Here is a 16,465-nt window from a genome sequence, read left to right as displayed (position 1 = left end):
GAAGAGCAGCCAGTGCTCTTAACCAATGAGCCATCTCTCCAGCCCCCAGGTGTTATATTTTTACAGTACTATTTGAGAGGCTAGTCTCAAACTAACCAGGCAGCCAAGGACAAACCTGCATCCCAGATCCTCCTGTCTCCACAACTCAAATGCTATTATAGGCATGCACCACCACTTCTAGCTATTACATATCAATCTTTAAATAAAGCTCTCATTAACTATCCTATTATACATGTCTGCTTTTGTGAAAGAATTTGTGCCATGTTTGAGATTATCTAGCAAGAGAACAACAAAAATGGTTAATTTCCATACTGTTCCATATAGAAGGAAAAACATTAGAACTAGGGGCATCAGAATGGAAGAAAAATAAACTTCTATTTTACCTTGTACTTTTATTTTTATTTGTTTTTTAAGGTTATTTTGAGATGGAGGCTCACTATGTAAGTTTATGAACTTGTTGTTTGCTTGCCCTAGTCTGATAAGTACTAGAATTATAAGTGGGCACCACCACCTTAGTTATGTGCTATTTTGTTTTTTTTTTTTTCCTTTTTAAAATTACATTTTATTAATTCTGTGTTTAAGAGAGGGCATGCAAGGATCACAGCACACATATGAGAGTGAACAACTTGTGAGAGCTGGATCTTTCCCCTTTCACATGGGCCCCAGTAATAAAACTCAAACTCAAGTCCTCACCTCATCAATCATCTATTCTACTTTCTTTTTTAAATTATTTTGTGTGTATAGGTACTTTGTCTGCCTTAATGTCTGGTGCCTGCAGAGGCCATAAGGCATCAGACCCTCTGGAAATGGAGCTACAGATGATTGTGGGTTGCCATGTAGGTGCTGGGAATCAAACCTGAGTCCGCTTAAAGAGCAGCGAGAGCTCTTAACAATTAGTCATCTCTGAAACCCCAGTTACATACCATTTCCTTACTTTTTATTGGAGACAGGGTTTCTCTGTATGGCCCTGGCTGTTCTAGAACTCACTCTGTAGACCAGGCTGGCCTTGAACACAGAGATCTGCCTGCCTCTACCTCCCAAGTGCTGGGATTAAAGGCATACACCATTTCCTGTTGCCACCACTGCCCGACTTATATACAATTTTTAAGAGATATTGTTTAGAACTGAGAATATGACTCAGTGGATAAGGTTTACCATGAAAACCTGAGGGTTGGAATAGCCAGCACTTGAGAAGCAGATACAGATCTCCAGGGCAAGCTGGCTAACTAGAATAGCAAATAGGTGAACTCAGATTCACCAAGGTAAGAGACCCCTATGTCAATAAATAAAACAGGGAGTGGTTAAAGAAGACACACCCAACATTTACCTCTGACCTGTATATGCACCCCCACACATACTCAAACTTACACAATGTATGTACATAATTTTTTTTAAGTTTAGAATATGATTAAGTGATTTTTATTTAATATGATTAGCTTTTAATACATGCTATAAAAATAAATGATGCCTAGCTATATACACACAAAAAATGAATTGTGTATGTTTCTAAAGAAGGGAGGGAGGGTCTCTGGCTTCCAATTGTAGTTTCTTCTATAAGTAATAAAAATAAATAAAACACCCAAGCCCCTCTATAATTTTAAAAAATAAAGATTATTTCGGGGCTGAGGAGTAAAAGCACTTACCTCACACAAGACCCTGAATTTGATGATCCACACACTACTAAAATTAATAAAGATTATTTCTGCTTACTTGTGCTAGTTCATAATATCCTGCTGAACAAGCCAAACACAGCAGGCTTTCTCCTTCTTCTGTATGTTCATTTACACTTCTGCCTTCATCTAGCAATTTACGAACGGCATTCACATCTCCATCTGAACAAGCTTCTGCCAGACTGCGACTAAAATCAAAGATTACATGAAATTAATGGATGCAAAAAGACTCATGATCCCATGCTATGAAATTTAAATAGTTAAGACACATAAAAAATTCACTAAGATAAATTGGCATGAGTATTTTATGTGCCAAGCATCCAGTAGCAACTGTAATTGTACACAAACTTTAAGTAGGCAAAATTATGAATTTGAACATAGCTATTGTTATTATTATTATTGTTATTATTATTGATATATTCTTAGCAGTTACAGACAATTGTTAGCTGCCACGTAAGTTCTGGGAACCAAACCTGGGTCCTCTATAAAAGCAGCAAGTGGTCCTAACTGCTGAACCAGCTCTTCTGCCCTACTTTTATATTTTAAACAGAATACACAGTATGGGTTTTATTACCAGATTTTCATACATATTTCATTTCTGCTGATTCTCTTCCTACACTGTTTTCCCAACCACTGTCTCCTAATAACTGCTATTTTTATTTTTCAAAATCTTTCTGGTATCTTTATATCTGAAGCTGACCTAACAAAATAGCAATCCTCAAAGCCTACAGACTCAAAGGCAACTAACACAATCACTAGTTTACAGTCTATTACTAAAGTAAGTTGTATTTATTTATTGACATGGGTCTAATGTAGTCCTAAATGTCCCCAAACTCTATGAAATGCTGGGATTACAATCACATTTGATCATACTTTACTAGCTAGGCACAAAGTGATTGACGGCCAGCAAGATGGCTAAGGAGGCAAAGGCAAATGCTGCTAAGCCTGACAACTCAAGTTCTAGCCCTCACCAGCATTCAGTCTTTGTAACCCAAAGTTTATGAAACATGAATATTCTTTTGTAAATACAACAATACATGGAATCCTAGAAAGAATTTTTGAGCAATAGTTTTTAAAAGACAGGGTCTCTCTGTGTAGCCCTGGCTATTCTAGAACTCACTATGTTAGACCAGGCCAGTCTTGAACTCAGAAATCCACCTGCCTCAGCTTCCCAAGTACTGGAATTAAAGGCATGTGCCACTGTGTCATTTTAGCAATTTAAGATTTTGTAAGTTTTACATACGCTTAACTTGAAATGAGTATTTTATCCAACATCACCTTTAGACAGTAGACTCATAGCCAGCAGCAGTGACATATGAGTACGAGCTCTGCAGTGGGTTCCCTAGTAGAGAAACAATAGGCTCTTGGGTGAGTCATTAGCTTTACCTTTTTAAAAACACTTATGTATGTATACACCTCTGCCACAGTATCGGTATGTGGAGTTCAAAGGACAGCTCATATGAGTTTGTTTTCTCCTTCAAATATGGGGGTCCCTGAAATCAAACCCAGATTGTCAGGCTTCACAGTAAGACCTTTTACTACTTGAGCCATCTTTCTGGGCCAGAGTCATTAATTTCAAATTCCAAACATTGCAAAGAAAGAGAGCCAGCTCAGTGGTTAGGAGAACTTGCTGCTCACGCAGAGGAGCTGGATTCAGTTCCCAGCACTGGAGTTCACAGCCATCTGTAACTTCATTATAAAGGAACTAACACCCTTCTACCTACAAGCACCAGGCATACAATAAGATGCAAATATGCACATGCAGCAGGTATTCTCACATATAAAATATTTTTAAATTATGCTGTTATTATACATAAAATTACAGTGTTGTCAGTTTGTTCAGAGTTTTGTTTTTCAGCTTTAAGTATTAAAAATTATTAAAAACATAACTGATGACGTACAAAGGGGCACTTGTTTTCTGGTATGGGTTGAAGCTTAGCTTTTCTCAAAGCATTAACTCACAGTAATAATCATAATCTACAGATGAGTCCAGAGTTCTTGTAATTGAAAGGTGACATCATATTTTTGGCTCTCCTATCTGTGTTAACAGACACTGCTGTAATAGACTATATAAAAGCCACCCAGGGGGAGTCTAATTAACTGGCCTGTGCTTCTTTGAGACAGGGTTCCTGTTTGTCTCTGGCTGTCCTAGAATTTAGGTAGATCAGGCTGACTTTGAACTCAAGAGATCTGCCCCTCTGCCTCCTGAATGAGTTGGATTAACTGATCTTTTGCAAAGTTAATTTTTGCCTTTGTAAAAAAAAATTGTCTTTTGAGGAATCAGATGGACAAGCTTTTGAAGGATACTACCATACTGATTCACACACACACACACACACACACACACACACACACACACACACACACAAGGTATTTTTGATTATGACAAAAGTCTTATCTTGGTTTAAAAAAAAAAAAAACCCAATCACTATAAAATAACTAACTGAATCCGTTAATTAAATATTTTCCTTTATTTTAAGATAGAGTCTTATACTAAAATCTAGGCAGTCCTCAGATTCACTGTGTAGTCCTAGCTGGCCTTGAACTTATATCTATTATCCCATTTCAGGTATGTCAGCATGTCTAACTTAAATCCATGAGTCTATCCACATTGTCTATTAAAATGCAGATCTGAATCAATACATCTGAGTTCTGAGTTTCTTCTTTCTTTTTCAGACTTAAAGTTATTTTGAAACAGGCTCTCTCATACAGCTCAGGCTGAGTTCAAATTTATTATGTAGCAATGGGTGGCCTCAATCTACCTCCAGAATACTAAGTATTAGAGACTTATGCCTCCACATATAGCCTAAGAATATACACTTCAAACAAGCTTTGATGTGAAACTCATACTCCACAGACAATATTTAAACAGCCAGCAACTAGATTATTGGTACATAATCCATTCCACTTAAGGCTACTTAAGTAGTCAGGTTAGATTTAACTGTAACCTTTAGATTATGTAACTTATTTTGAAATAGAAACCAGGTCCTATTCAGTTTGAATTTCTCATAGACTGTAACACTGAACACCCATAAAAATGTTTACTAGAAAATGAATACAAAGTCAGCAGCAGCAGTCAAGGAAGCTGAGGCAGAACTCCTGAGAATTCAAGGGCTGCCTAGGCTTCATACATAGTGATATCCTGACTCAAAAATAAAACTAGTACCCAAATTGGTGGCATTTACTTTAATCCCAATACTCAGGAGGCAGAGACAAGTAGATCTCTGTGAATTTGAGTCTAGCCTGGTCTATTTGGGATGTTCCTAGAATATGTAAAGCATTCCAGACTAGCTTCATAGGTGAGACCTTATGAAACTACATAGTGAGACCGTGTCTCAAAAAACAAACAAACACTTCCTGGCAAATACAGAATTTGGGGGGAGCTGGGAGGAAGCACACATGTAGTAAGCATACATGTATGGAAACGTGGTGGTCCGTGCCTTTAATTCCTGCATTTGGCATTTGTGAAGCAGAGGCAACGGAGCTCTGAATTTGAGGCTAGCCTGGTGAGTTCCAGGACAACCAGGGCTATGTAAACTGTCTCAAAAACCCAAAACCAAAACAACAACAAAAGAATAAATAATAAATTTTTATATTTGTATAATATGCATAGATTCATATAACCACTTTAACATCCCTTCAAATAACCAGTTGGCTAATGTTTTTCAAGAAAACATTTAATACTGGTAAACTATTGTACACATACGTGTCCACTTGTCCTGTGCTGTGTGTGCTCTCTGCTCTCATCCGTGTCAGTGCGGCAGCGGCTTCATCCAGTGCACAGCTAACTGAGGACGTCAGTCTCCGGAGAACCTCAGGATCTGCAAAAGCTTTACCATCAGCAGTTGACAATTTGCCAATTCCTTAGTCAATAAGGTAGTGTAGGGAAAGAAAAAGCAAAAAAGTGGAGATTGAAAGTATGTTTTAAACATCATTATATATGCCAAAGAAACAACATAGTCCCCCCATATGTGAAACTGACAGAAGATGAGTGAGTTTGATCATTTTAGTTCTACCACTAATATCGAAGCCATAGCAGAAATACCAATGTCTTAGAACTCCCATCTTTACAACATACACATTAATTTTTCCTATACCTAATTCTGAAGTTTATTTAATATGACCCTCATTGTGCCAAAGGAACTATTTCACTTAAAGAACTGCCATATCAATAAAATCTATAGTATAGGACCCTGGCCCAGTCTATTTTGAGTAGCAATGGAGAGACTCTGTAATTTATAATAAAAATGCAATATTTTCCTCCTTTTATTCAAATATCCACTTACTATCTTCTGGCATAACATTTTTAAGTTGAGTCTATCAGACTCAAAGTAAAAAGCAAAATATCAAACACCCAATGAATTTTTGTAAAATTTTATAAACAAACTCTAGAATTTTCTTTTTGTATCTTTTTGTTTGTCATTAATAGGTAAAATATAAATTTTCCTTCCTTTGATATGAAATATATTAAAAAGCTATTACAATCTTTCCAAATCTCTAACAGTATAGTTTGAGGTTTTGGTTTTCAATATTTATTATTATTTTGTATGTATATTCATGTATGTATATGAGAATATAGTGACTGTAATGCAGTATATGCACATGTGTGTGTAGTTACACATACTTTGTGTAGCACACAGGAAGACATCACATGTCTTCATCAAACTCTATCTTAGTCCTTCTAAACTCAAGTCTCTCACTAAATCAGGAGCTAGACTGACAGCCAGCAAGCCCCAGGGAATCTCCTGTCTGCTCCCCAAGAGCATTGGGACACAAACTTGCACACCTGACTTTTACATGCTTGTTGTACAGCAAGCACTCTTAGCCAGGAGACATCTATCCAACACCTTGTAACACAGCCCAGGCTGGTCTTAAATGTCTGATCTTCTTGCCTTTAGTATCCCGAGTACTAGGGTCACAGGTGTTTAACACACACCTTATTAATAGTACTAGGAAGCTGAGTTAATTTATGTGCTTTAAGAGTTTTTATTTTGAATTTTCAGCATTTTAACAGTCTTTATCGTGTGTTTTTTTATACTGTCTGGGTTGTCCTCAAAGTTAATATACAGCTTAGGCTGGCCCTGAAGTTCTGCTTCTTTTGCCTCCATCTCCCAAGATTATAGGAGTGCAACACAATGGCAGCTAACAGATGAGGTAAAAGTATGGCACTTAATGTATAGCTACATAGCAAGCCTCTCTTCTCTGTAGTCCTAGCATTCCTGTATTAGTTTTTGGTTTTTGGAACAGGGTCTCTTATGTTGTCCTGGCTGCCCTGGAACTTAATACGTAGATTAGGCTAGCCTCAAACTAAAAAAATCCACCTGCCACTGCCTCCTGGGAGCTGGGATTAAAGGCAGGGGCTGTCATGCCTGGCTTTGGGTACTTTTTTAAAAATATGATACATGAAGAAAGGGCTGGAGAGATACCCTAGTGGTTAAAAGCACTGGCTGCTCCAGAGGTTCTGAGTTCATTTCCCAGCAGCCACATGGTAGCTCATAACCATCTATAATGGGATCTGATGCCCTCTTCTGGCATGCAAGTGTACACGCAGATGGGACACTCATACATAAAACAAATAAATAAATCTTTAAAAACAAAACAAAAACAGTAGGTGTCAAAGAACTTATATTCTCTCTCTCTCTCTCTCTCTCTCTCTCTCTCTCTCTCTCTCTCTCACACACACACACACACACACACACACACACACACACACACACATCTCTCAAGTAAAAGCATCAAGTAAAAACACTGCCAAGCCTGATGACCTGAGCTCAACCTCAGTGTCACGCAAGGTAATAGGAGAAAACTAACTTTTGAAAGTTATCCTTTGACCTCCAAGCGCATGATGTGGCACAAGCACCCACACACATGCAATGCACAAATAAAAACAAAAACCCAAACATAATAAAAATTAAATAAATTTAAATAAATAATAAATTTATCTTCATTAATTTCTTTCAAAAATTTTTTTGAAATAGGGTCAATATGTAGCCAAAGTTGGCCTTCAACTCCTGATCCTTTCACCTTAGCCTCCCAGGTGCTGGAAGCACAGGTCTGAGCCCCATTCCTACCTGCACATACACTCAAGAAAAAGGGAAATGACAGGTTTCCACCTTACAGGCCAGGGTGGCCACAGATTTGCAGTACTCTTTCTGCCTTGGCTTCCTGAGTGACAGAATTTAAGCATGTACCCCAACAATTGGCTAAACTTCCTTCTTTTTGTTTTTGTGAGACAAAAGGATTGCTATGGAAGCTAAACTGGTCTGAATTTAAGGCAATCCTCTAGATGCAGTGTTCCAGGTGATAGAATTATAGGCTTGTGCTACCACACCCTGCTCTAGATTTCTGCATTTTAAATATTTATTTTTATTTATGAGCAGTACACTGTAGCTGTCCTCAGACACATCAGAAGAGGGCACCGGATCCTGTTACAAATGTTTGTGAGCCACCATGTGGTTGCTGGGAATTGAACTCAGGACCTGGAAGAGAAATCAGTGCTCTTAACCTCTGAGCCATCTCTCCAGTCCAGATTTCTGTATTTTAGAGAAGAGAAATACTTTATAGTGCAATGGAAACTTGTACATTAAATAATGAGTAGAGTGTACATTATAAAATAATAAGTATTATTGCTTTGTTTCTTTTTTAAAATCGTCTACAACCTGTAACTCATGTTGTTTGCCTCATCTTCCCTTACACATGTATACAACACCCAGTGAGAAAGTGTGTTTATCAAATATTGAGATCAGCTTTTTGTGTGTATAGGTATTTTAGTTTTTGTATGCCTGTGAGCCACCATGTGAATGCTGGGAATTAATGCCAAGTCCTCTGGAAGAACAGCCAGTGCTCCTAATTGCTGAGCATCTCTGCAGCCCCTAAGCCAGTTTCTGAGAAGAGTCTCATACTGTAGCTCCAGCCGGCTTGGAAATCACTATGTAGTGCAGGCTCGTTGGCAACAACGCTGCCATATTAGGCCCATCAAAGATTGTTTTGTTTTTTTGTTTTTTTGTTTTTGTTTTTTTTTTTTGCTGATACTTCAAAACCTTGGCCCACCTTGATATATTTCAAGTTTGTGCTCATTTAAAATAAAAATAGCTATGTATAATTAAGGTAAATATCCATTAAAATGAATAAGTAAACAACATTATAGTTCCCTGAATCAGTTCAAATACAGTAAAAATTTGATAAACTACAATGCTCCAGATATTTTCCTTGATTACTAGATACCTTTACTACCTTAAAATTTTTGAGTCAAAAATTATTCATTGCATTCAATCAAGAATTTTAAAAATATAGAATGTGAAGTCTTTTAGGAAATAAAAATTAAAAAATATCACAGAGATTGTAAATTTAGGATGTTAAATATTTCTGAGATAATCTTGTATGACATCTTAGAGAGGTCTATACTATCTATTGTCATTGTTGTAAGACAGGGTTTCTTCATGTAGAACAGGCTGGTCCTACAGAAGTCCTTCTGCTTCTGCCTCTGCTAGAATTAAAGGCATGTGTTATCATTTCTCATGAGAGCTGCTTTTAAAGAGAAAATCAAGAGTACCTGCTGCTTCTAGCAAAGCTTCCAGTCTCGCTTGGGTCTCTGGATCTACTGTGCGTAAATCTGCTCCTTCTGCTGTACTTGATAAGAATATCTCTGACGTTTTAAGGACTGGGTTATCCAAATCTTCTTGGTCCAAAATAAATGATTCAACCTGTTTATGAGTTAAAGATGGAATAATGATGAACCTTATGCCAATATGACCACAATAACTATAATCTAAGTCGTATTATTTGAAATTTAAATATAACCAGATAATTATATAAACATGAATTATGAGAAGAGAACTTTGAGGGAGTATTCTGTTAATCTTCAAGCTCGATGACAGGCATAACAGGTACGTTAAGTAAGTTTCTGGGAGAGCACTGTATCTTTATGCTTCTAGCACACAGCATAAAAACCTATATTCATATATTTTTTATGAAGTCTATGCACATTAACCTTTTAGAAAGTTGTACATGGACCTAGATAACAAAGTACATACATCTAGGCCTCCTAGTACAGACCAGCAAACCTAGCTGCTCAAGAAGTACAAGGCAACTTAGTACATCCCTTGTCCTAAGTAAAAAGACAAAGGGCTAGGTGGGTCAGTGGGTAGCTAAGAATAAAGTACTTGCTGCTGTGCCTGACTATCTGTTTGATCATGGGAAGTCACATTATAGGAGAGAAGTGAATTCTCCAAGTTATCCTGAGACCTCTACACTGACACCTGTATGTCCACACACAGAGGAAAGCACATATACATACACAGATAAATAAATGTAAGGGGAGCTGGGTGTGTCTTATATTAGAACACTTGCCTAGCATGTGCAAAACTCTAGGCTCAATCTCTAATATTGAAAAATAGATAACAGCATTGTTAGGCCATTATAAGATAATTCTCCTCTTTTCTAAATAATTTATTCTGACTCTAAAAAAAAAGTGAGTCAGTTTTAACCCATTGCTGGGTGTGGTGGTGCATGCCCAAGAATACATCATACCTAGCAAGTATTTGATGTATATACTCTGCTGAAATTAATAAATGATAGAATAAAAATCAACTAAAAAAATACATGGAATCCTCCAATTTTAAATCAGTTAATTCTAATTGAATTTTTAAAAATTAAAGTGCACAGCTTTCTTGGAATTTATTAAGATTTATTTTTATTTCTAATTGTTTTATAGGTATGTGCCTATGAATGTGTATGTTAACATGCGCACAGGTGCCCTCAGAAGCCAAAAACAAAGAAACCATCAGATCCCTAGAACTAGAACTACAGTGTGGTTTTGAGCTGTCTGACATAGATGGCTGGGCATTAGCTCAGGTCCTCTGCAAGAACAATATAACAGCCTTAGACATTAAGCCATCTTTCTAGTCATCAATTAATATTAGTATTTAGGTCTATTTTATTTTTTCTTTTTTTTCTCCTTCCCATATCATAAATGCATAAAATTTTTTTAATCTAAACTCTTAATTAAGCCAGGCAGTGGTGACACATGCTTTTAATCTCAGCACTTGGAAAGCAGAGGCAGGCTGATCTGAGTTAGAGATCCTGGTCTACAGAGCAAGTTCCAGGACAGTCAGAGCTACACACAGAAACCCTGTCTTAAAAAAAAGAAAAAAAAAAATGAGAGAGAGAGAGACAAAGAGAGTCACAGATCATAGATTGATATAGGAAGATCATGAGGGTTGAGGCTAACCAGCTATACAACACAAACTAATATCAAAAAAATGATAGTACATAGTATTCCTGTAGTTTCAGCTACTTGGGAAGCTGACATAGAATGATTAATGAGGCTACAGGCTGAAGACTAGCCTGGGCAACATAGCAAGACCCCATCTCAAACAAACCGTAGCTATAAACATAGGCTAAAATCAAATGCATAGCTGGGCATTGTGCCCCATGCCTTTAATCCCAGCATCAGGAGACAAAGGCAGGCATATCTCTAGAGTTCAAGGCCATCCTGAATTCAAATTCCAAGACAGATAGGGCTTTGCAGAGACCTTGTGTTGGCACAACCCACTCCCAAAAAAGATACGGACATAAACAAATTTTAAAACCCAAAGATCTGATTTCAAATCCTGACTCTTGTTGGATATAATCCTAGCTCAAAGCCAAGGAAGGGGATGCCAAGGAAGGCTAGCCTATGCTGTGGTATAGAAAGCCTGCCTCCAGGCCTGGAGAGATGGCTCAGCGGTTAAGAGCACTGATTGCTCTTCCAGAGGTCCTGAGTTCAATTCCCAGCAACCACATGATGGCTCACAGCCATCTGTAATGGAATCTGATACCCTCTTCCGGTGTGTCTGAAGACAGCAATGGTGTACTTATATATAATAAATTAATTAATTAATCTTTAAAAAAAAGAAATCCTGCCTCCAAAATGAAGGAAAAAAAAGAAAGAAACCCAGTTCTATCGTTAACTAAATATAACTCTGTATGTTATATATCATATGCATATTGGGAAGCATATAATTTTCCTTATATGATACTTGTAAGATTTATTTTTAGAATATATAAACAAACCTCTTAGTTCAGTGGACAATGAACACTCAACATATTAGTTATTATTATGATTCTAGAAGCCATAGCAGTATAAGCATATATACCAGGACATATAATAATAGCTTGATATTCAAAACTACAGCAATTTGGTATGGCTCAAATATAAAAAGCAAACAGAGGCAAATGAGGATTAAGACATAAAAACAACAAAAGCAAAATCCTAAATAATCTTTTATGCTATGAAAACTTTTTTCTTTTGGGGACTGATTTACAGCCCATGCTAGCAATAATCCTATTATCTCAGCCTCCAAAGTTCCAGGACAACAAATGCAAGTCACCATAGCCAGTTGAAGTGAATAACACTTTGGTAAGAGAATTTACTCTGATGGCAGGGTAAAGAGCTAGAGATACAAGATTAGAGGCAGACAGACAGCAATAGCACAGGTAAAAGATGGTTTCATTTACAGCAGCAGAACACAGAAAAAGGAATAAATCAGATGTCTATGATGAGAAATAACAATAGAGTAAGCTAAGTAAGGTCTGAGTAAAGCTACTAGTTTTAGGGTGATGCTACTTTACAAAGATGATGAGGGTCAGTATTTAGTTCAGTGCTAAAGTACTTGTCTAAGATCATGCCCAAAGTCATGGATTTTATGTCCAGCACCACACACACACACACACACACACACACACACACACACACACACACACACACACACACGGAGAAAGAAGAGATGGGGTAGACAGAAGAAAATGACCATTTCAGTTTTAGAAGTGGAGAGCTTGAGAAATTTACAGAAAAGAAGCAATAGATAGTTGGAAAGTCTATTAAAATAATCTGGGAATGGTAGCACATGCCTGAAGTTCCAGCACAAAGTATTTAGGTATTAGAGTATGAGACTAGCCTGGGCTACATAGGGAGTACCAGGCCAGTCAAGGTCTACACAGAAAAAACTTAAAATAAATTAAAGAAATGGAAGTATCAGGCTGCTGGTGTAGCTCAGTGTTAAAAAATAGTCAAGCCAGTGCTACATCAAACACACTAATCAATGGGCCAAGGATACCCAGCAAGACCCTGTTCCCCCTAGATAAAAGTTATTTAAGAGAAAAAGAAGAGGGAAGCCACATGAATGTCTTAAGGGAATGTCTGTAATGGAATCTGATACCCTCTTCCGGTGTGTCTGAAGACAGCAATGGTGTACTTATATATAATAAATTAATTAATTAATCTTTAAAAAAAAGAAATCCTGCCTCCAAAATGAAGGAAAAAAAAGAAAGAAACCCAGTTCTATCGTTAACTAAATATAACTCTGTATGTTATATATCATATGCATATTGGGAAGCATATAATTTTCCTTATATGATACTTGTAAGATTTATTTTTAGAATATATAAACAAACCTCTTAGTTCAGTGGACAATGAACACTCAACATATTAGTTATTATTATGATTCTAGAAGCCATAGCAGTATAAGCATATATACCAGGACATATAATAATAGCTTGATATTCAAAACTACAGCAATTTGGTATGGCTCAAATATAAAAAGCAAACAGAGGCAAATGAGGATTAAGACATAAAAACAACAAAAGCAAAATCCTAAATAATCTTTTATGCTATGAAAACTTTTTTCTTTTGGGGACTGATTTACAGCCCATGCTAGCAATAATCCTATTATCTCAGCCTCCAAAGTTCCAGGACAACAAATGCAAGTCACCATAGCCAGTTGAAGTGAATAACACTTTGGTAAGAGAATTTACTCTGATGGCAGGGTAAAGAGCTAGAGATACAAGATTAGAGGCAGACAGACAGCAATAGCACAGGTAAAAGATGGTTTCATTTACAGCAGCAGAACACAGAAAAAGGAATAAATCAGATGTCTATGATGAGAAATAACAATAGAGTAAGCTAAGTAAGGTCTGAGTAAAGCTACTAGTTTTAGGGTGATGCTACTTTACAAAGATGATGAGGGTCAGTATTTAGTTCAGTGCTAAAGTACTTGTCTAAGATCATGCCCAAAGTCATGGATTTTATGTCCAGCACCACACACACACACACACACACACACACACACACACACACACACACACACGGAGAAAGAAGAGATGGGGTAGACAGAAGAAAATGACCATTTCAGTTTTAGAAGTGGAGAGCTTGAGAAATTTACAGAAAAGAAGCAATAGATAGTTGGAAAGTCTATTAAAATAATCTGGGAATGGTAGCACATGCCTGAAGTTCCAGCACAAAGTATTTAGGTATTAGAGTATGAGACTAGCCTGGGCTACATAGGGAGTACCAGGCCAGTCAAGGTCTACACAGAAAAAACTTAAAATAAATTAAAGAAATGGAAGTATCAGGCTGCTGGTGTAGCTCAGTGTTAAAAAATAGTCAAGCCAGTGCTACATCAAACACACTAATCAATGGGCCAAGGATACCCAGCAAGACCCTGTTCCCCCTAGATAAAAGTTATTTAAGAGAAAAAGAAGAGGGAAGCCACATGAATGTCTTAAGGGAGGATGTTCTTATGTATCAGAAGAGCCTGAAAATGGCAAAGGCCTAGGAGTAGAACATGCTGATAGAGTATTCAGGACATTATTAGGCCAGGGAGTGGTTCAGCAAACAAAAGAGCTTAACTACACTTGGTTGTGAAAGTCTGCCAATTTGGGGTTCAACTCCCTGAACCCAAGTGAAACTCCAGACATGAGGTAGAAGGCAGAGATGGAAGAATTACCCTGGAGTTCATTGGACAGCCACCCTGCAGAGCAGAAACAAGAGATGCTGTCATGACAAGGTAGAAAGTGAGAGTTCACTCCCAAGTTGTCCTCTGACCGACATAACAAGCCATGGCATGTAACTGCCTGCACACACTAAATAAGTAAATATATATATATCAGTATTTATAAGATAAAGAAGTTGGAGTTTTGTTTAAAAATGAGCACAAGACACAAGAATCCAGGATGGTTGAATAGGAATGCTTTTATTTTAAATTATTACCCTTGTAAGCCCACCTTTTATGGCTTATCCATGACCTCAAGTAAACACTGAAACACTACCTTTACATAGAGATCATCCAATTAATGCACACCAAGAGTTTATGCATTGAATTTGGTATCTTGGATTGTCACAGAACCGTAACAATTAAATATGAGGTAATTCAATTGCAGCATGCCTGGGACATGCAATAATTCATTAATATTGAAAGGAGTTTAAAGGGACATGTAAAATTTTCTCATTCCTTGAAATGTTCATATTACTGAAAAAAAAAAAAAACAAACCCTGATATCTTTAAGAGCAAGAAACATTTTTTCCCCATTACCTAAGCCTAGCATACAGCTTAACAAATAGTAGATTCTAAATGAATAAATCTATTCCAAAATACCAATCAGGCTAGGTCTGGTGGTATAATCCTGTAATCCCAGCTACAGAGAAGGTTGAGGCAAGAAGTTTAAAGCCTGCCAGAACTGTTCAAGGCCAGCAATTTACTGAGTGTTTCAAAAAAATAAAAAGTAAAGAGGGCCAGAATCCTTAGCATCACAAAGAAAAAGATAAAAAAAAAGAACCAGGCATCATTGCTCATGCTTATAATCCCAACACTTGGAAAACTCAAGTAGGATTGCTATAAATTCCAGGGCAGCCTGGGCTATACATAGTGAGTTATAAGACAGCTTGGATTACACTACAATATGAGAGAATATCTTTAAAAAAAATGACTGGGGGCTGGAGAGAGGTTAAGAGCACCGACTGCTCTTCCAGAGGTCCCGAGTTCAAATCACAGCAACCACATGGTGGCTCACAACCATCTGTAATGGGATCCGATGCCCTCTTCTGGTGTGTCTGAAGACAGCCACAGTATATTTATATATAATAAATAAATAATAAATCTTTTAAAGAAAAAAATTACTGGGATATAATATGGCTCAGCCACAGTGCACTCTCCTGAGATGTCTGAAACTCTGGGTTTCAATCCTTAGCATGGATGGATAAATGAATAGATGAACAATCAACCAACCAGAATTCATTAAAAAATGTTTTGCTGTTTTGTGTACGTGTGTTCCACACAGTATGCATATGCAGGTCAGAAGACAATTGTGAGAATCAGTTTTCTCTTTCCAGTTCTATCATTAAGCTACAATCACCAATTCTTGTTTTGTTTTGCCTTGAGATAGGGTCTTGAGTAATTCACTATGAAGCTAAGAACAACCTTGAATTTCGGATCCTTCTATTTCTACCCTTATGTGCACCAAGATTACAGGTGCACACCACCAAGTCTAGTTTAAGTGGAGGTAAACGCAGGGATCCATCCACACTAAGTTAGCACTCTACCAAGTGAGCGATACCCTCTGCTGCTATGAAGTGGGGAATGAGGCGGAGGCCAGAGGACAATCTTGGATGCCCTTCCTGCTCAGGCATCACACACTGTTTCTTGAGACAAGGCCTCTCATTACACTTACACACACACACACACTGCTGGCTTTTTATGTGGATGTTCGTGATCTGTCTCAGGTCTGAACTCTCTCTCCAGCTATCCTTTGATTCCTTAATGTATAGGTCAGGCTGGCCGGGGGACCCCAAGGTAGCTTCCCTTTATTCTGACACATAGGTAGGGACCCTAATTTCATTTTTATGTTTCTTTCATTTGAGATAAGCTCCATTGTAGCCCAGGTTGTCTTCTATCTCTTAACTCAGTATACACTGAGGATACTTCGACTTCTGATCCTCCTGTCTCTACCTTCCATAGTCTTATACCAACTTTGGTTTTATG

At 37.4% G+C, this 16,465-nt stretch overlaps 1 protein-coding gene across 4 annotated transcripts in view; it reads right to left on the bottom strand.

The window, feature by feature from the left end:
* Ankhd1 (ankyrin repeat and KH domain containing 1) overlaps positions 1–16,465 on the bottom strand; it is a 98,659-nt gene that overhangs the window by 73,983 nt on the left and 8,211 nt on the right. For all 4 annotated transcript variants that reach the window (XM_063277051.1, XM_063277050.1, NM_001415723.1 and 1 more), the window contains exons 2-4: positions 9,223–9,373; positions 5,377–5,533; positions 1,711–1,858 (exon numbers count right to left, since the gene is read on the bottom strand). In XM_063277051.1, coding sequence (XP_063133121.1) covers positions 1,711–1,858; positions 5,377–5,533; positions 9,223–9,373 — 456 coding nt within the window. The remainder of the gene's footprint in view (positions 1–1,710; positions 1,859–5,376; positions 5,534–9,222; positions 9,374–16,465) is intronic.

This window comes from Rattus norvegicus, chromosome 18 (genome assembly GCF_036323735.1).
Source record: "Rattus norvegicus strain BN/NHsdMcwi chromosome 18, GRCr8, whole genome shotgun sequence".
In the NCBI taxonomy this organism is placed as follows: Eukaryota; Metazoa; Chordata; class Mammalia; order Rodentia; family Muridae; genus Rattus; species Rattus norvegicus.
Note: the sequence above shows the minus strand (reverse complement) of the source record. Positions and strands in the feature narration are given on the sequence as shown.